At 43.8% G+C, this 20,095-nt stretch overlaps 1 protein-coding gene across 1 annotated transcript in view; it reads left to right on the forward strand.

Annotated features, from left to right (window-relative positions):
• card11 (caspase recruitment domain family, member 11) overlaps nt 1–20,095 on the forward strand; it is a 29,420-nt gene that overhangs the window by 6,140 nt on the left and 3,185 nt on the right. The window contains exons 2-22 of the mRNA XM_076032317.1: nt 4,228–4,427; nt 5,402–5,539; nt 6,321–6,497; nt 8,800–8,948; nt 10,047–10,226; nt 11,987–12,133; nt 12,231–12,356; nt 13,179–13,373; nt 13,676–13,828; nt 13,956–14,025; nt 14,104–14,291; nt 14,410–14,516; nt 14,831–14,871; nt 14,991–15,114; nt 15,217–15,418; nt 16,113–16,239; nt 16,313–16,556; nt 17,355–17,439; nt 18,497–18,592; nt 18,703–18,787; nt 19,178–19,360. Coding sequence (XP_075888432.1) covers nt 4,238–4,427; nt 5,402–5,539; nt 6,321–6,497; nt 8,800–8,948; nt 10,047–10,226; nt 11,987–12,133; nt 12,231–12,356; nt 13,179–13,373; nt 13,676–13,828; nt 13,956–14,025; nt 14,104–14,291; nt 14,410–14,516; nt 14,831–14,871; nt 14,991–15,114; nt 15,217–15,418; nt 16,113–16,239; nt 16,313–16,556; nt 17,355–17,439; nt 18,497–18,592; nt 18,703–18,787; nt 19,178–19,360 — 3,007 coding nt within the window. The 5' untranslated portion in view covers nt 4,228–4,237. The remainder of the gene's footprint in view (nt 1–4,227; nt 4,428–5,401; nt 5,540–6,320; nt 6,498–8,799; nt 8,949–10,046; nt 10,227–11,986; nt 12,134–12,230; nt 12,357–13,178; nt 13,374–13,675; nt 13,829–13,955; nt 14,026–14,103; nt 14,292–14,409; nt 14,517–14,830; nt 14,872–14,990; nt 15,115–15,216; nt 15,419–16,112; nt 16,240–16,312; nt 16,557–17,354; nt 17,440–18,496; nt 18,593–18,702; nt 18,788–19,177; nt 19,361–20,095) is intronic.

A 20,095-nucleotide genomic window follows, 5' to 3' on the forward strand; every position in this document is an offset into this window, starting at 1 on the left:
CTTGTTTCAGCCTTTGCTTCCATTCTGCCAGAGGTGGTGAGTTGACATTGGGGAAAGTGAATCGCCCTGCCTCACTTCTCTCCCTATGTTGAAAAACTCAGAACAATGCCCATGAACTCCTATTTTGGATTTCTTTTGTCAAAGCCCATTTCAATGAACGTTTGCTCTAAAAACTGCCAATCTACTCAGCGTCTAAGCTGAGAAGCATTGACGGCTGTGTGTATTTGGCCATGAGTGACTGAAGGTTTAAAACTCTTCTTACATTATTTGCCCCATGTCGCCCTGAAATGAACCCTGTCTGATCAGGTTCTATTAACTTTTTGGTGTACTTTTGAATTCTAGTTGCCGAGATAGATGTTAATATTTCATAGTCCACACATAAGAGGCTTATTGGACGATAACTTGAGCATTGCAGTGGATCTTTTCCATCTTCGTACAGGACTGTGATAACAGCCTCTGACCGTGATTCAGGCGGCTTTCCCGAATTCAACACATAATTACACAACTTGCACAACACAGGAGTAAGGTCGGTGACAAATACTTTGTAATATTCTCCCGCAAATCCGTCCACTGCAGGTGACTTATTGTTTTTTTTTTTAATTTAGCAATTGTTTCCCTGACCTCTTTCTCTGTAATTGGCTCTGCTAACACAGAGGCTTCATCAGGAGTCGGTTTGTCTAATCGAAGAGTTTTAAAGAAACAATGCATTTTGTCTGATTTTGGATCTTGAATTTGGCCCTTGTATAATAGTTGGTAGTATTCGGCAAAGGTCTTAGCTATTATTTTTGGACTCGTTTCCGCGCTACTGGAGTCAAGTTGTTTCATTTTAGGAATTGTGCGACTTGCCTGCGCTTTCTGCAGTTGAAATGATAGCAATCTACTGGCCTTATTTCCACATTCATAATATTTTCCATCTATGAATCGGAGAGCACCTTCTGCCTTGTATGTGAGCAAATCGTTTAATTTGGCGCTATTTTCTTTAAGTTTATCAAGTCTTTCTTTTCTTCCATATTGCTTATGTTCCTTTTCTAATCTCTTAATTTCAGTTTCAATTTCCAGTTGCTTTTTAAGTCTGTCTTTCTTTATTCTTGATCCAATGGACATTATTTCCCCCCTTATTGTTGCTTCTCCCGCATCCCATAGGACGGAGGGTGAGACCATTCCATTATCGTTGAGTTGAGCCTTATTTCTTCTCTTGTACTGACATCTGCTAACAACGAGGCGTTGATTCTCCAGTATTTCGTACACGGCTCAATCCCAAAGTCCACTGTCATTGTGACTGGGCTGTGATCTGAAATGGTTATTGATTAATAAACTTTTAGACATTCTATTTTGAGGTTTTGAGAATGTCGGTAATCTATCTAATCTGTTACTCGTTACCAAATTCAAGTCCCCACCCATAAGAAGGATACCTTGCCCATTGTCCGCGATTAGACGTGCGAGCTTCTTGAACAAATGTGGGCGGTCTTCGTTGGGCGCATAAACATTTTAAAATAGTTATTTTGAGTCCGGCAATTGTCCCATACTACCGTAACATAGGCCCTTGTTTTCACTTGGTCACTTGTAACTGTTTTGGGGGATTGGATCACGAGAACGGATCTCGCAGCATCTGTTCACACTTAGCCATTAACATGCGTCTCGAGCGTGCCGTTTGTGATCGCATCACCCCCCCACCCCCCCGCCAAACCTATGCAAATGCAACATGCGTCACTTCCGTTTTTAACGACTGGGGGCAGTAAAGCGCAAAACCACCGCGAGTTTTACATGACTGCAAATAAGAATCAACTTCCTGTTTGCGGACTATGTCAAGTCACTGGTTTTAATTCTACTGCAGCTCGTATGGATCCGAACGAGGAGCAACGACTGGTGGGGCAGAGTGGTGACGACTTTATTTTTCGGATCAACGGTGGCTGGCAAATTTTCGGATGCAACGTCGCACATTTAATCACATATGTGGGGAAACTGCGACCGCTGCTCCGCTGACAAAATACGCTAATGCGGAGTGAAATTTATTAGCATGCTAATAAACGAGTCTTAACAAAAATGATTTGTTTTCGCTTCTTGTTTGTAACTTTGTAATGACGACGGCGGGAGTTGGGGCGCCGACCAAGTACGTACACGGGAGAGGTGAGTGGAGTGGGCGGTCCTTAATGTGGACTGAGCTCGCTTTCTGTTCGCACGTCCGTGACGAATGCGTTTTTTATGCGATGCGACGGTTTTGGTATTCGGATGACAAAACGGATTTGGACTTTTTGCACTTGGTTACTTTGTGTGTTTTTTGCCGATCGGAATACGAAAAACGCATGAAATGACCAAGTGCAAACAGGGCCATACCGACCTTCCTCATGTACTGTTTCACAGTGAAAAAATACAGATTTACTGAACAATATTGCTACCCCTCTTTTTTTGTGTTCCTCATAGGAGCTACTATGAACTTGATCCACGCACTCTCTTTTCAGTTTTTGGTGTTCTTCTTCGTTGAGGTGCGTTTCTTGCAGCAAGGCTATAGAGCACTGCATTTTCTTCAATTGTCCCAATATCTTTTTTTCTTTTAATAGGGTTGTTTATGCCCTTTATGTTTATAAGTAACCAAATTAAGTAAAGTCACTGTTGAATTTCAATTGTTTCATTGAATAATGACCTGTACATTCATTAGTGTCAATTTGGAAAAAGAAACAAGGATAGTCTCCAAATGTATAAACCAAAACCAACTGAAATTCGCTTGTCCCAGATAAAACAAACACAAAACATTGCGAACAAGAACATAGAACAGAACTTCCACAATTCCAGCCAGACAAATTAGTATTATATTTGACCTTTGGTGATATTGGGACAGAGAGTGGTGACCTGGTCCCTCCGTGGAAAATGACCAATGTTTACACTGGCATGTAAAAAAAAAGGTCGGACGGGTCTGTCGGGAGCGGTGCGCCCGCTCACTTTTAATGTCAATGTCAGGTGGTAGTTTCAGCACTTTAGGCAACAGATCTTTCACAAACGCACCCACATCTCTCTGCTCGCTTCCCTCTGGTATTTGGAATATTCAAAGATTATTCCTTCTCAATCTATTTTGCAGATCGTCGCAAACAGCCGTGAGCTGTTTGTCGCGTTGTAGCAAGTACCGTAATACACTACACGATGTTGCCTTGCCTCCGTATTTTCCGCCTCGCTTACTGTCCCTTCTAGTTCGCGAATCCTCTGCTGATGATCGCAAAGCTGTTCCTTGACATCTGTCACCACCTTTTCCAAGCGTCCCAGGGTCTGTGCAGTTTGTTTGTGTCCACGAGAATTTTCCTCGCGGGGTTTTCTCATTTCTTCGATCAGCGACATCTCAGCGTCGCACGCTGTTTGACTTTTGTGGCTAGTAGCATCCAAGCTAACACCGGCCGTGGTTGACGAACTTTCGTCTGTTACTTTCCCAGTTCCCGTGTTCCGTTGTCCTTGGGTGAGGGATGATGCCATCTTGTTGTAGAAGTAATTTCTAGTCTGAAGACACTTAATAACTGCTGTTGTCGCAGATTTCTCACTTTTCTTTTTTTTTTGACGGAGCCTCGCACCTAACCTGTTGCTCTTATCATGACGTCACCGGAAGTCCCGTTGCACGTGTTTTGCATGCCAACTATTGTCAACTTAGTAATTACAATACAACTTTGGGGGGGACAGGTCTTTGTTTCTGGGTTCACCAATCAACGACAAATGAAAACCTGTAAAATAAATCTTAAAGATTTGTCTAACCCAGCCATTTAGTAACGAGCCCATACAAGCATTTGCACATTAAGAGCTAAAAAGAAAAATAATGAGCGGCTGATTGTACGAAACTTCTAGAAAACTTAGATATATTTTTGATATTTTTTATAGCTTGACATTGTTGGGAGGAGAGATCCTGACTGCTCTCCACCCCCCCTCCCCCCAAACAATGAGCCACTACGTGCTAAAATGGATGTTTGAGTGAAGCCGAAAAGCATCTTTTTTCTTCTTTTTGGTTTATTGTGAAAACGCATGTGGCAAAAAAACCCCCAAAACAACACCTCTTACTGCAACATAAAGAATACCGTCAAGCAGCAGCAGCAGCAGTTCCTTCCTTTTTTTTTTTTTCCTTCTTTGGAATCTTCCGTAAACGACGATCAATGGCATTGCGACGCCTAAGAAACAAAAACTGAAAACATCGACGTCCGTTGCTTCTTGTCCCTTTTGATTTTGATTTTGATTTTTTTTTTTTTTCTTTGCCAGGATACAAGCCATGGAAAACGGGCAAACCTGTGACGTCGAGAGCCTGTGGGAGAACGTGGCCTGCAAACGCTATGAGCTGTGCCGCTCCATCTCCCCGGCGAAGCTCACGCCGTACCTCCGCCAGTGCAAAGTCGTGGACGAGCAGGACGAGGACGAGGTCCTCAACTCCCCGCTGCTGGCCACCAAAGCCAATCGCACAAGTGGGTACAGGGAAGTTCGGCTTGGCGTCTCGCACCGCTCACCTTATGCTCACATATGGTGTCTATCTACGACCTACAACCCCTCCCTTCGCCGTCTCGGAGGGGTCAAAACGCCGGCCCAATCGTTGCTTGATAGTAATTATAATATGACTACCAGTTTTGCCAGAGTAATCCCGCTACATTACTCCGTGACTAAAAAAAAAGTACTTTCATTACAGTAGTGGGTTACTTGGGTAACTGTGGGTATTACACAGCACATTTATTGCTAATAATACAAATCCCAGAATGCTCTGCTCGGTATTTTGGCGCATCAATCAGGACAGGACGTTCATTGAAGGATATTATCATTACTACATTGGTTTATTGTTGTCATTTTATTTTTTCATGTATTATTAGCCGGTGGAAAAAGGTTACCGTCGAAGTTCAAATCAGAAGGTTGCAAATAAAAGGGAGGCATATCATTTTTATTAACATTTTATTCTGAAATTATATATTTTGAATATTTTGAAAAACATTTAAATTTGAAATTTGATTTTGCATGTGTGCAATATGAAGTCATTTGGTGTATAGTATTACGCTTTGCTTGTTCCATATTCAGGTTGAAGCAAAACTTGCTGGGATCCGTGTGAAAAGGTTCACTGTTACATCTGGGGGAAGATCTTTTTTCAATGAATATCAATGTTGGCCCGCGGCTTTGTCCGAGTTTGACATTTTGGCCCCACTGTGTTTTTTAGGTTTTTTTTGAGTGACTGACAGCGGGTGCACGATATTCAAATAAATAGAGTCTAACAAGAGGTTTTGGTTCATTTAACTCTTTGCAGAGAAACATGAATTTATGTGTGCAAAACCCACAAAGAAACATCTACGAGGATCGCGGGCAACTGAAAATGCGCAACGGATTCAAAAAAACAGTGGTCGTAAATCGCCAATCTTTGTGCGCAAATTTGACAGCGACCCCATTTCTCCCCTGCCAGGCCGCCTGCTCGACATCCTCCAATCTAAAGGGGAGCGAGGATATGTGGCCTTCTTGGAGAGCCTGGAGTTTTACTACCCGGAACTCTACAAGCTTGTGACGGGGAACGAACCCACCCGCCGCTTCTCCACCATCGTAGGTGAGCGGACCCAACGGAGTGGGGACACACCGTTTCCTCTCGTCGTCCTCTGATCTTAACGGGGAGTACTTGCCATGCGGAGTAACCGGTCCTGCGCGCTGATTGTTGCTCACTCGGTAGCAACGTTTCGTGTTCACGCAGTCGTGAGCACTTCCATAAGCAATCCCTTTCGCACCAGAGGATCACTAACGGCTACGCTGAGCATGCACACTCGGATTACGCAGTACCAGAGGTGGCAAAAGTATTCACATTCTGCATTTAAGTAAAGTTCGGTTATTTGTGTAAAAAAAAACAATAGTGTTAAATTTAAAAGTGTGGATTCCAATCATTTGTACTTAACGTACTTAAGCAAAGTGAGTAAAATGTAAAATATGATCTGCTTTTGTATTGAACTTCACAACATCAGTCGGAATAGCTCCACTTCAGAACAACAGCAACTGTTAGAAAATAAGTGAATTCCTTTGAATAAAACGTGTATTTTTTTTTTTTTTCAAACACAAGTGTAACAAGCACATTTATCCAGCGTAAGCAGTAGAAGGGACAGACACCTCTGGACAAATGTAGAGAGTCAAAGCAAAAGTTGTCAGAAAAAGAAATGCTCAAGTACAGACCAGATACCTGTAAAATCTACTGAAGTACATTAACAGATTACTTGCACTTGGTTACTCCCCACCCTTTGCGCAGCACTATGTGTTCTCCGCCGTCCACCCACAGTTCCATCCTCTCTCTCTGCCCCCCCTCCTCCTCCCCCCCCTTCCTCCCCACCCCTGTCCTGATTCAGTGGAGGAGGGCCACGAAGGCCTGACCCAGTTCCTGATGAATGAAGTGGTGAAGCTGCAGCAGCAGTCCAAAGTGAAGACCCTGCAGCAGGCCGAGCTCAGCCGGCAGAACTGCACCCTGGAGGACGAGCACAAGAAGCTACGGCTGGCCAATCAGGAGCTGCAGGCCTTCCAACAGAGTACCGTGCTATTTTTTATTTTTATTTTTATTTTTTTTGATTCATGTATCTTGTTTTAACTGTCAAGCCGCAAAACCAAACCTCAAACCTGCCAGGCCTGTTTGCTGCAAGCGTTTCTATAGTTGGCTGCCACCTCGCATTGGATACCAGAGTCGTCAAACTGGGTCGTGATCTGTTCATTGGTCTGGGTAAAACCCTGTGGCCAACCACTTTTTGACCTTTTTCTAAAAGTACGCGTGAACTTTCTTTTTTTTTTTTTTCCTTTCCACACATACTGTCCTTCAACATGACTTTTTAACAAAGGGCAGCAAGCCACAGCACAAAAAAACAAAAACAAAACACTGCTGATGCTGATTTGCTCGGAAAGGCATTGCTGCCCCACGAGAAAAAAATGTGCTCAGGTTTATAACATGAAAGTTTCACAAAATAACGTGAAAATGATCACGAAAACGTGAAAACGTATCACATAAATACGTTTTTACGTGATACTTTCACGTTATTTTATGAAACTTTCAGGTTTTTACGTGATACTTGTCACGTTTTTTTTGTGATAATCTTCACGTTATTTTGTGACGCTTTCAGGATTTTACGTGATACTTGTCACGTTTTTACGTGATACTTGTCACGTTTTTTGTGATAATCTTCACGTTATTTTGTGACGCTTTCAGGATTTTACGTGATACTTGTCACGTTTTTTCGTGATCATTTTCCCGTTATTTTATGAAACTTTAAGGTTTTTACGTGACACTTGTCACATTTTAACGTGACAACTTTCACATTATAACGTGAAACTTTCACGTTTTACATGAAACGGTCAGTTTGCGAAGCACCCTATACATTTCAAAATCCTCCTTGTAGTTCGCATACTGATACTAATGTCACGGACGGTGCTCAATATGTTCAGGATCTCACTATGTCTCAAACTGCTTTAAGTGCAGTTTAACCGAATTGTGCAAACGAGCCAGAGTGACTTATTTATGCCTCGTTTCGTTTCGTTTTGATTCGATGACTTGAAACATGGAAGATTGTCACGTACAAATGTGAAACTTTCACGAAACAACGTGATAGTTTCACGTTATAACGTCAGACTGAGCCCTGTTTTTTTTTTTTTCTTTCTAGTATGGCAGCAATGTGCTTCCGTAGATTTGGTATGTGACTCTTCATAAGATAAGGACTTAAACACTCAAGAGCTTTTATCTGCATTGTTGCATCGCTGAATCACAGCAGTCAATGAGCCGGCAAGACTGAATTAGTTCGGCGTTGTCAGCCTGTTCCAGCGAACAGGAAGTAGTTTGGCGAGTTTGGCCACAGTTGTAAAGTCTGACAGCGTCATGTGAGCTGTGTGAGAAAGGGGAAATGCAATGATCGCGCCACAAGTAACAACATCCATCCATTCATTTTCAATACCCGCTTCCTCCTCCACTCGGGTTTTTGCCACTTTGGTTCTGATGGAGCCTCTCTCAACTGTCCTTGTGGCGAAGGCAGAGTCGCACTCTGGACAAGTGGTAATTGTAAATCAAAACATCCAAAAACTTGAACCGAAAACTCACTGCCGGGGTTTTTGTTGTTTCAGAACTCCTTGATTTACCTCCATGCTATCCTTCAGGTGTACATGGTCTTTTTTATTATTGTCCATAGGTGTTACTGTCAGGACGGGAGCGTCGAGGGCAGGACCCAAATGCCGCCCACTCAGGTTTTTGCAGGAAAAGGGTTTATTTTAAACTATAAATAAAAGCCAAACAAAAGGTGTCCATGTAGGTGACAAAAAATTGACCCGCAAGGCGGGTACAAAAGAAAGCCGTAACGAGGAACTAAAAACTGAAAACGACTGAACACACTGGCAGGAACAGCTTCACACCAACCTAGACAGACAACGATGATCCAGCAAAGAGAGACGAGGGCTATTTATCCACTGGGGCGGGGGAACACAGGTAAGAATAATCAAGGGCGGGGCTGACAAAGAGACGCAGGTGACAGACAGCAAGAAATAAACACAGGAAGTAAACCTAAAGACACCGACATGAGAATAAACAGATTTCAAAATAAAACGTCAACTACACAGCACATGTCAGTTGCCATCTCAGCGTACACCCATACGGACGGACAATATAGAGTTCCCAATTAGCCTCACAAGCATGCGCTGGAGAACCTGGAGAGAGTCGAACCCCTGACCTCCGTGCTGTGAAGGCGACACAGCTGCACCGGCCCAAAGCAACAAAAGACAGCAAAAAGGAGTGCAGAAAGCGAGACGCACTCGTCGTCACGCGGCACCGTGTAATCGAAGACACTTTTTGCTCTCCAGGGTACAACAAGCTGAGGGAGGAGAGGAACTCCTACTGCGACGAGCTGCTGAGAGTGAAGGACGAGAACTACAAGCTGGCCATGAGGTACGCCACGCTGAGCGAGGAGAAGAACATGGCCGTGATGAGGAGCCGAGACCTGCAGCTGGAGGTACTGGCACTGACACGCACACACACACAGAATTTGTATGCGTGCATTGCATTATGCATATGGTAAGGATTTATTTTTTTCTTAATAATCAGACAAAGACAACAAAAATCATTTCCAAAGAAAATGAAACCATCAACAGAATATTGAGATAGGTGCAGAATGAAAGTGGTTTGTCTGTATTTGAATACATCTGAAAAAAGAAAATCAGGGTTTGTTTCATTTGTATGGCTGCTTTATTGACATCTAGTTTGATTGCTTTGCTGCCTGTCTTGAGAAATTTTCGATCTCAATGAATTTCTTCTGGTTAAATATACAAGTTGAATAACATAAATGAACGTATAACGTGACATAAAAAAAAAAGGTGTCATTTTTACATTTGTGTAGGTCCTGATTTTCCGTTGAAAACGATTCGTGGAAATTCTTAGTTCATATTTCCAATTACTGCATTGCCACAAAAGGTCGCTTGCTTGACATAATGACTGTCATGTTACTGCTGTACACTGGAGTACAATCAGGAGGTGAGTCTGAGCGAGACGCCTGCCTGGTGACCAGGACGTATAAAATGTCCTTATAAATCACCTTCAAAGCCATTAGTGTGATCTAATAGCAAAGTATTTTTCAACTAGTGGGTCGCAACACAAAAGTGGGTATATTTATATATGTGTATGTATGTATGTATGTATGTATGTATGTATATATATGTCTGTATATATGTACATGAATATATGTATGTGTATATATGTATATGTATGTATATATGTATGTATTTATATGTATATGTATATATATACATATATGTATATATATGTATATATATACTGTATGTACACATACATATATACATATACAGTATATACAGATACATATATGTATACACATACATATATTTACAGAGATATGTTGGGCATTCTTTTTACAGGACACATAATTCAATTCAATAATTTCAATAATTTATTTACTGGGCGTGATAGAAAGTGGGCTAGCGTTAGATTTTGGGTCGCGACTTCATGCTAAGGACAGTAATGTGGCTCCGGAGACTCCAGCAGCCGGTTGAGAACCACTGCCTTAGCGCCTCTCTTCCTTCTCTTTGCCGTGCAGATTGACCAGCTGAAGCACAGGCTGAACAAGATGGAGGAGGAATGCAGGCTGGAGAGGAGGCAGAGTCTCAAGCTGAAGAACGACATCGAGAACCGGCCCAAGAGGGAGCAGATCTACGAGCTGGAGCGAGAGAACGAGATGCTGAAGATTAAACTGCAGGAGCTGCAGTCTGTCATACAGGTGCGCTGGGACGCCGCGCACCAAACACAGTTCATACCTGGACCACCCAAGCAAAGCGCCGGCGTGATTGATGTTCATTAGGAACAACATCAGTGCTTGCTTCATTTTGACCTCTTGAATTTAGAGATCAAGGAGAAGAATTGAGAAGCATTATTTGACGTTTGGACGCACGCACGCACGCACGCACGCAGAGTACAAGCAAAGAGGAATTTGTTGAACGAAAGACCAGAAATAAATATAGAAGTAATAATATCACTCCCTGATTGTACAAAGCGCTTTGAGACGTCGTTGGATGTGATTTAGCGCTGTACAAATTACAAGTTGATTGATTGATCGATAATATCTGACTTCATCAAAACTTCATCAAAACGAAAAAAATTTGGCAAAACAATATAAATATACAATAAACAGTAAACATAGATAAAATAAACATGAATACAACACTCAAGTATTAAATGATATTTGTTTTTGTTGGAAATGCACATAAGGAACCAACATGTTGAGCCAGAATGAACCAGTATGTAAAGCACTTGCTCTAGGGCTATATAAATAAAGTACATTTACATGTTTTTTTCAGCTCGAAACTGACTTTTCTTTTTCGGACGAGAACTAGAAGTAAATGATAAGGCTTTAAAAAAAACCATGAAAATCTGAGCGAAAGCAAAAAAAAAAAAGACCAACTGAAAGGCGCCAGTATCCCATATATCTTATGGAAACTTTCTGTGGTTGCATCAACAAAAGGCAAAGTTTCGGCGCGGTTCCTTCAGGGAAAGCGACGCAGAAGGCGAAGTCTATGTTGGGCAGCTCTATGTTGGGTAGCTCTATGTTGGGTAGCTCTCTGGGTCGGCAGCGACAACGCAGGTGGTTTGCACGGCGGCGCAGATAAGGAGGGATGCCAGGCGTTGCACAGGCCCCCCTCAAGGCCAGCAGTTGAGGAGGCATGGGTACGCGGCCACGTGGTCACGCCGAAGTAAAAACTAACCCCGTGTGGGATTAACAGGATGTTGCTGCAGTCTATTGAAATGTGGGGAGAGCTTGAGGAGAGCGGCAATGTTGTGTAGAGCCAGTGGTTCTCAACTGGTGGAGTCTCTGCAACCACATCATTTTCCTTATTATGAAGTCGCGACCCAAGTTTATTCCACAAAAATTAAAATCTGTCATGTATAGTGAATAGATCATTTCAATTATTATATTGAATTGTGTGTCCTGCAAAATAAATGGCCAACATTTTCTCTCTAAATATATATGTATGTATATATATGTATGTATATATATATATATACATACATATATATATATATACATATATATACATACATATATATACATACATATATATATACATATTTGTGTGTGTGTGTGTGTGTATATGTATATATATATATATATATATATATATATACATATCTATGCTCATATATGTACATATATATGTCATATATCATATATGTACATGTATGTGAGCTGTTTTAGTTGGGTTAGTCTCTTAGCACAGCGTGTCTCAACTTTTGGGCCACAGAGCTGTTTTGATTGAATGTGAGAAAGAGGATGCAGAGGAGAGGGTAAGACGGAGGCCGATGATTGGCTGTGGCCACCCGAGAGGGGAGGAGCCCAAAAGAGGAGAATAGACCAAAGCGTGGGTGTAACTATCGTGTGTGTAATGACTAATCCAGCTTGAGGCCGAGGCCAGTCTGACACGTTCAGCGCTTTCACACTTTGTTTTTTTTCTTCTTCTTCTGTTTTTTTTTGCCGCAACCCAGCCCGGCCCCCTGCCTGAGTCGGACAAAGCCATCCTCGACATCTTGGAGCACGACAGACAGGAGGCGATGGAGGACAGGCAGCACCTGGTCATCCGCCTCTACAACCTGCACGAGGACGTCCGGCAGGCGGAGGAACTGCGGGACAAGGTGGCACTATTGCTCTGTTTTCACCCCTCAATTGACCTCCCCAACCCCCCCGGCTTCACACCTATAACATCCCCCGATGCCTTGTTGCAACGAGCAGTACCTGGAGGAGAAGGAGGACCTGGAGCTGAAGAGCTCCACGCTGCAGAAAGACTGCGAGATGTACCGCAACCGGATAGACACCATCACCATCCAGCTGGAGGAGGTGCTGAAGGAGAGGGACCAGGTTCGAAATTGGGACATACACACACACACACACACACACACACACACACACACACACACACACACACACACGGATGCTTGTGTCAAACCATACTCTGGTAAAAGTGGAAGTACCGATTCAACTCCTTTACTCGAGTATAAGTAAGAAAGTACCAGTTTAAACATTATTTTTTTGCTATTAATGATACAATACATTCATTGATAATTTTGCTAAGACAAAATGCTTTGTTACTCTGAAAACTATAGCTCTTTTTTCTTTTTCAACTGCATCACAACCAAACTATTATCACTAACTGTGGTTGCTTTTCTTACAGACATGTATAGTTGGTTATTTTACCTGACGGGTTTGGGCGCCGGCTACCGGCTTCATCAGAGTGTCACATGGAAGGGTTGGTCACGCCTTCAGTAACACCAGCTAATAAGGATGCGTCACACCAACACCATGTGAAACTCTGACGAAGGCGGTGGCCAACGGCAAAGCATGTCAAGTAAAGTAACCAACTATTCCTGTCTGTAAGAAAAGAAACAATAGGAGATCTAACGTACGGAACAGTTACTCCAAGGCCAAGGTCCTGAAAAATCTCTCCAAGATATGATGCACTTTTATATTTAACTACACTACAGCATCTTTTCAACACCAAAATAACCAGCATGTTTTTTCCAATTTAAGGAGTAGAAAAAACAGATATCTGTGCACAAATGTAGGGACCCAATTAAAGTACAGATACATGTTAGAGTACGGTACAGGCATTTTTACAGTATTTCTACTTCCCACCTCGGTTGTCCGGTTTGTGACTTCCCGTCTTCTTCTTCACCGCAACAGGCGTTTCGCGGAAGGGATGACGCGCAGCACCACTTCTCCCAGAGTCTGATCGACAAGGACAGATACCGCAAGCAGATCAGAGAGCTGGAGGAGAAGAGCGACGAACTCCACGTGGAGATAGTCCGGAAGGAGGCCAAGCTGGTGACGCTGGAGTCCCGCCTGCGAAGGCTCTCCAAGGACAGCCCGCTGGACCAGGTTGGACTCCTTCACACACGGCCAAGTCTTACCGAACAAACCAGATCAAAAACACGTTTATAGCGACTTTTTTTTTTCTGTTAGCATTAGCGCGTTAATCGCGATGAGTAAATACGAAGCATAACGTGCTAATTGTTTGCAAGCTTTTTGTCATGGCAGTCAGGCAGTTGTCAGGTCCTCAGGCTGTACTTGAGGACATAGAAAGGAAACATTTTAAACATACAAATCAGAGCATGATTAATCGTGATTAATAACAAGATTAATCGTTTGAGAGCCCTGTTTTCTCACATTGGTCTTGTCAGAGTTTGCCGAGGGATCTGCCTCCGACCATCATCTCTCAGGGGGAGAAGTTCAAACCCGTGCAGGGCCAGTCAGAATCCAGCGATGAATCGCCAGAGGATAAGTTCTTCTCTGCGGAGCCTCGTCTCGCGCGCCGGCCCAACCTCAGAGTGGTAGTGAGTCACTTTTTTTTTTTTACGTGAACCAAACTGCACAGTTATTCACTAACGGAATTTTGTGACGTGGAAGTCGTTGAGTGAAATCTGCGAGTAAAAAACCCGCACCGATGCTCTTGCACTTCAGAAAAGAGTCAAGTCTCCAGTCTGCTTCCCCAAAGACCCTCAACTCAACTCTGAGCCCAACAGACCGGCAGGTACCGCAACTTCCCCAGGTTTGGTTTAGGTCGGTGCAATGCGCAACCGGTGACAAATTTCTCATTACTTCTTACCAGTGAACGGTGACTGTTTGGAACACCACGCGATTCCAAAGCCGCGGGTCAAGAGCCACTCGCTGCCCGCCTCTCCCAGTTACCCCCCGTTTCCAGTCTGCTGCTCGGCCCCCACGCTCTCCTCCTCCTACTCGTTGTCCTCCGCCCCGCTCCAGCCCACCACCTTAGAACAGTCCAACAGGCCGAACATGGTGAGATTCTGCTCCAATAAAATTATTACTATTATTTTTCTTTTTGAAATTCCAGCCGATACAAAATTTCCCAGTGTCGTAATTTTTTGCGCGAAACTTTTTCCCCCCAACGGCGTAGCTGCGCATTCGAAACGACAGCATCCTGTCCACGCTGCCCGAGCCGCCGGAGAAGGCGTCACTGTATCGCCGCGAGAGGGAGACGGAACATGAGTTTCTCCCTCGGAGGTAATTCCCGCCCAGGTTGTACGAGATTTTGGTTTGGATTATATAACTGCTACAGTTGTATTCATTAGGATGCTTAATGACTTATCTGTTTTGTTTGCTTGTTCATGTGAAAACCTGCAAAAATAAAAGGTTCAAAATTGTCATTTTATAATCTTTTTATTAATGGAGTGCCACAGGATATTTTTTCTATGCAAAAAAATGTTGGAAAACACTGCATTAGAGCCTGATGAGGACAGTGAAGAGGTAGCTGCACTCAACCAATTTGTCCTCTGTCACCGTTTCGTCCTAACTCTGTTCCGTTTCGTCTCCTTCAGCCTCTCGGATCTCGATAGTGACAACATGGAAATGGACTACGGTAAAACCTCATCGATATCCCGATGATAATTACATTATTTTTTTCGGACCATGTCTGATATCCCTCCGACGCCATCCCTCACTCAGTGTGTAATCTTTCTGTGTGCGTCTCCCCCACAGAGGACGAGGTACGGCGGGGTCCCCCCTCCGTCCACTCCTCGTCGTCGTCCCACCAGTCGGAGGGGATGGAGACGTACGACCTGGAGCAGGTCAACAGCATCTTCAGGAAACTTTCTCTGGAGAGGCGAGTCTTCATTCGCACGCTTTTGCGCGTGGACTTGGACTCTGGCGTGAAGCGTTCTCAATGATTAACAACATGTTTCGGCCAAATGCGTTGGCAACGCAGGCCCTTCCGTCCGTCGCTGTCGTCCTTCTCGAGGATCAACTCCTCCCTGAAGCCGGTGCAGGAACTGACGGTGGCTGGCGACAACCTGCTGAAGGACATCGCGCTGGTCGGCGGCAACCAGAGCGGCATTTTCATCTCGAGCGTGAAGTCGGGCTCCCTCGCCGAGAAGGCGGGGCTTCGAGAGGGCCACCACCTCCTGCTGGTGGGTTGTTTTGCGCTCCGCGTTCGCTTGCGAGGCCGCCTAATCAAAACCCTAACATATTTTAGTGTTAGCATTAGTGGAATTAGCAATACAGTCAAAATTGTGAAAACTACAAGGTTCCGTGGGCATTGGATTTTTTTTTTTTAAATTTCATATTTAGCTCATCAGACAAAAGAACAGTGCCGGCCGGTCACTTAGCATTTGTCCCACCGTGGGATGAAATAAGAACCTTTCACTCCTTCGAAAAGTTAGCTCCAAACACCAGTTTGTGGTGTTTTAAATTTGTAACAAGTTTCATTTGTACCAACTTTAATTTGTAACCACTTTTATTCGTACCAACTTCAAGTCGCAAAGACTTTAATTCGTAACCACTGTAATTCGTAACGACTTTAATTTGTTTAATTCAAAACAACTTAAAGCCGTAACGAATTTAATTTGTAACCAATTCAAGTTGAAACCACTTTAATTCGTAATTACTTTAATTTCCAGAGTCTTTAATACGTAACCACTTTTAAGTCGTAACGACTTCGACCCGTAATGACGTTCCGTCGTAGCGACCTCAAGTCGTTACATTTGGACGCATAAATTTCTTCCACACATGCTCTGTGGACAGCCGTGGGCTAAGAGAGCCCCACTCTCTCTGCTTCTCCCTGCGCTCTGCTGATTTGTGTCGCCGTTGTGATTGGCTGAACAGATCGAGGGACGCGTCCGCGGCGAGAGCCAAAGCGTCGCACTGGAGACCAGCACTCAGGAAGAAGCCCACTGGATGCTGCAGCACTGCTCTGGACCCATCCAGCTGCATTACCGAGCCAACTATGACTGTAGGTGTCGCGTCAAGACGTGTGACCCCTCAGCAGACCCTTAAGAAGTAACCGTGCCCCCCCCCCTCACCAGCCTTCCACCGTCTCAAGAGGGATCTGGCCGACGGCGTGCTGGCTTCCGGCGACTCCTTCCACATCCGCGTCAACCTCAACATCTCCAGCCAGTCGGACAACTGCACCCTGACGGTGGGCTGCGACGAGGTGGTGCACGTGCTGGACACAAAGTACCAGGGCCGCTGCGACTGGCTGTGCGCTCGCGTCGACCCCTTCACCGGCACCGACCTGCCCGAGCGTGGCACCATACCCAGCTATTCACGGTACGGACACGGGCCTCGGCAGCCCCTTCCACGTCTTGCCCGTTTTTTTTCGTTTCGGAATTGAGCCTCAGTTCTGCTTTAGCGATGTGATGCAAGGGAGCTTATAAAGGGTTCAAGAAACGAGCAAACGAGCAAACATGGTGTCGATTCACATTTATCCGAGTGCGTGCAGACACTCCCGCATGTGCGTACGCACTCAGAGATGTGTGCGGTTTCCAGTGGTGGCTAACGTATTCTCATTCTGTACTTAAGTAAAAGTAAGGATACTTACTTAAAAAAAAAAAAAAAAAACTCCGGTAAAAGTAAAAGTACTGATTCAATTCCTTTCATCAAATGCAAGTAGGAAAACAAAGTTTCTGAAATGTTTTCTGCCAATGAAATATTATCCACTCTTATTTTGAACTACACAACAGCAGAGTTCAAATAGCTCCACTTCAATCAACAACAACGATAATAAATAATGATAAGTGAATTACTTCAAACAGAATGTTTATCTTTTAGACACTTAAGCACAAAAGTAACAAGCCTGCTTTTACCAGCGTAAGTAGGACAAAGTACAGATGTCTGTGTACAAATGTAGGGATGAAAAGTAAGAAGACGTCAGAAAAAGAAATACCCAAGTAAAGTACCGATACCTGAAAAATCTACTTGAGTACAGTAACAAAGATGCACAGGAAGCAGCTCCGCTTGAGGCGGGCGACCCAAGCGAGGACTGCACTTCTAGAGCCTTTAGTAACCGTGCAAAGAGAAATAATAGTTGCGGCACTGCTTAACAACCATGTCTGTGTGTCAACGCAGGGCCCAGCAGCTGCTCCTGGTCAAAATACAGAAGTTAATGTGCCGAGGTGGGAGAGAAGAGAATGAAAGCAACCGCTACAGCAGGGTAAGGATCTGTTTTGCTTTGCTAGCAGTGTCTTTTTAAAGATGGCGACCGAAACCATGTGAAAAATGCAAATAAAGTCCAATCAAATGATGGGGAAGGAATGACTGAATGAATGCAAAGCTCACTGATTTCGCGACGGAACGTGCACTGAAGTCACTTTCTGTCGACGTGTGTGCTTTGACCCAGAATTCAGAACAAAATCAGTTGGACGTGTCTGCAATAGTGATCCAATCGAATTGAATGGATCTTTTACATTTGGAATAGAGAAAAAAACGATCGGTGTTATGGGTACTGATGACAGAAAACTCACAGCCCCATCTTAATCAGGCAGAGTAATAAACAATTAACAAGTCCATTAGAATGCGATTTAAGCGATGTTTGATAAAATCTAGTCAATTTGATAATACTAAGTGTGAAGAACTAAAATTGATACTGTGGGGATTTACAGTTTCTAAATCTGCTCCTCAACAGACACGCCAGCTCTGAACTTTGATTCAATGTAACTAAAGCGTGACAGTGAAAGATGCATCCAAATTAAAAAAAATAAAAAAGTTTGTCGCTCAACCACAGACTCCTGGAATCAGCAGTTGTATTAACCAGCGTTTCTCCACTGCTAGGTCGAGACTCAAAAGGGGTTCGCGGAGCTGTTTTGATTGTGTCACGGCTTTGTGGACAGTTTCCCTTTTTCTAAAAAAAAAAGGATATTCAAATATTGGTATTTGTGTATTTTAATTAGGGCTGTCAGTCGATTAAAAAATGTAATCGCGATTTATCACAGAGTGTTGTGAGTTAACTCGCGATTAATCGCAAATTAACTGCAAATTTTTTACCCTGCTCTATATGTTACTTAACAAGATATTTATTGCGTTTCTAAGTTCGACAGTCCTAATTTTAATACACTTTGTTCATATGACTGGATGAAGGCGCTCTGTATTGTTGCAATGATTTTTCCTATTTTTGCGGAATAAATTTGGGTCGCAACTTTGTGATGAGGGAAAAAAAAAAAAAAACGGCTGAAAACCACCAGCAGAAATCATGTGCGCGTGTGTCTCAACAGCTGAACCTGCAGCCGGAAGAAGCCAGCGCCACCCTGGATCTCAAAGCCAGTCCGCGCATGTCTCGAGCCAGCACCTTCCTCACTCAGATCCTGCAGGTAGAGGAACCTAACAGCCTGCGGAATGCCCGATACCGGTTTTCCGTGGCCGAGAGCGCCAAATCCCCGTCGGTGACGCCAATTTTCAATCTGTTACTTGTACTCTGCAGTTTGTCAGCAGGGTGGATATCAAGTACAAGCGGATGAACAGCAACGAGCGCGTGAGGATTATAAACTCGGGGATACCCAGACAAGGTAGCGACACTCTCAGACCAGGCTTGGGCATATCGTGGTCAAAATTCTGCCATAAAATGTATAACGGAAGTTAGTCAATGTTAATGGAAACTCCTGAGAGTTGCAAAAAATGTCTCTCGATTTGCAGTGTGGAAAGTTGCGGTGTTTGCAGTTTTGTTTTTGTTTTTTTTAAATATTGTTGGTTTTCATGGTTAAAATGAAGGAGTAAAGAGGTCAGAGGGTCTAAATTTACATGCCCGCTGAAAAGTTGAAGTGAAAGTGCTGAAAAAGACGTTCAGGCGGCAGTGGCTGCGATGAGGGGGAAAGCCAACATCTTGACGTCCAAGAGGCGGCAGGCCAGCCAAAGTTCAACCAGTTTTGATTCATTAAAAAAATGACTGTCTCACGTAGATGCTGCGGACTCGGACAGCGACCTGAGCAACGGCTTGAACCTGATCCCCTACAGCCCCGTCACGTCACAGCGCACGCAGAGGAAACGGCCGGTCCTGTTCAGCCCCATGGCCCTCTCCAAGACCATCACTCAGAAAATACTCGGCATGGTTCCGGCCACGGACTTCACAACTTCAAAACCCGGTGAGTGTGTGTCGCGAGCCAGTGGCAAAAGCAAGAAAACAACACAAACAAAGAAACAAAGAAACAAAAAACGTGTACTGAAACAAAAACAAAAAAAAAGCGGTGCTGTAAACCAGCCCTTTGTGATGTCACAAAAGGCACGCCTCCAAGGTTTTAGTGGCAGCAGCGATCCCTGCCAAACAAGCTGCAACGGAGGAAGCTGAAACTGAGGCAGGTTGCAAACAGAGAGCTAAATGGGATGAGAATTGTACACAATAGTTCAGTGTCACCGGCTCGTTTCTGCATTGAACTCCATTATTAGCAGCTGCATGAAATAATCTACTAACTGCTCCGAGAACACTACCGATGCAGGAAAATCGGTCGGGATGTGCTGAACGCATTATGGGATGGCTTTGACACCTGTTGCCTTGAATGTCTAATTGAATGTGATTTCAGAGAACGTCAAGTGTGCAATATGAGGCCATCATTACACAAGTTTGAACGCATTGAAATTGAAAAAAAAAACATACCCAAACATTTCTAACACAAAGCTTTGTATCATAGTGGGGTGGGGAAATTATGCGGATTTCCCCACCATGGGATCAATAAAGGTCTTCTTCTTCTTTTTCTTCTGTAGTCACACTTAGTTGTATGTGCTAAACCATAAAAGTGTGAACAAAGCATCATGGTTTGTATTTTAGGCTCGTTAAAACAGCCCACTGTGGATGTGTTCACACTTAGAATTCTCTCACTCAC

The sequence above is a fragment of the Nelusetta ayraudi genome, unplaced genomic scaffold (genome assembly GCF_046127955.1).
Source record: "Nelusetta ayraudi isolate G7.1 ecotype Tasmania unplaced genomic scaffold, CSIRO-AGI_Nayr_v1 ptg000034l, whole genome shotgun sequence".
NCBI classification, from domain to species: Eukaryota; Metazoa; Chordata; class Actinopteri; order Tetraodontiformes; family Monacanthidae; genus Nelusetta; species Nelusetta ayraudi.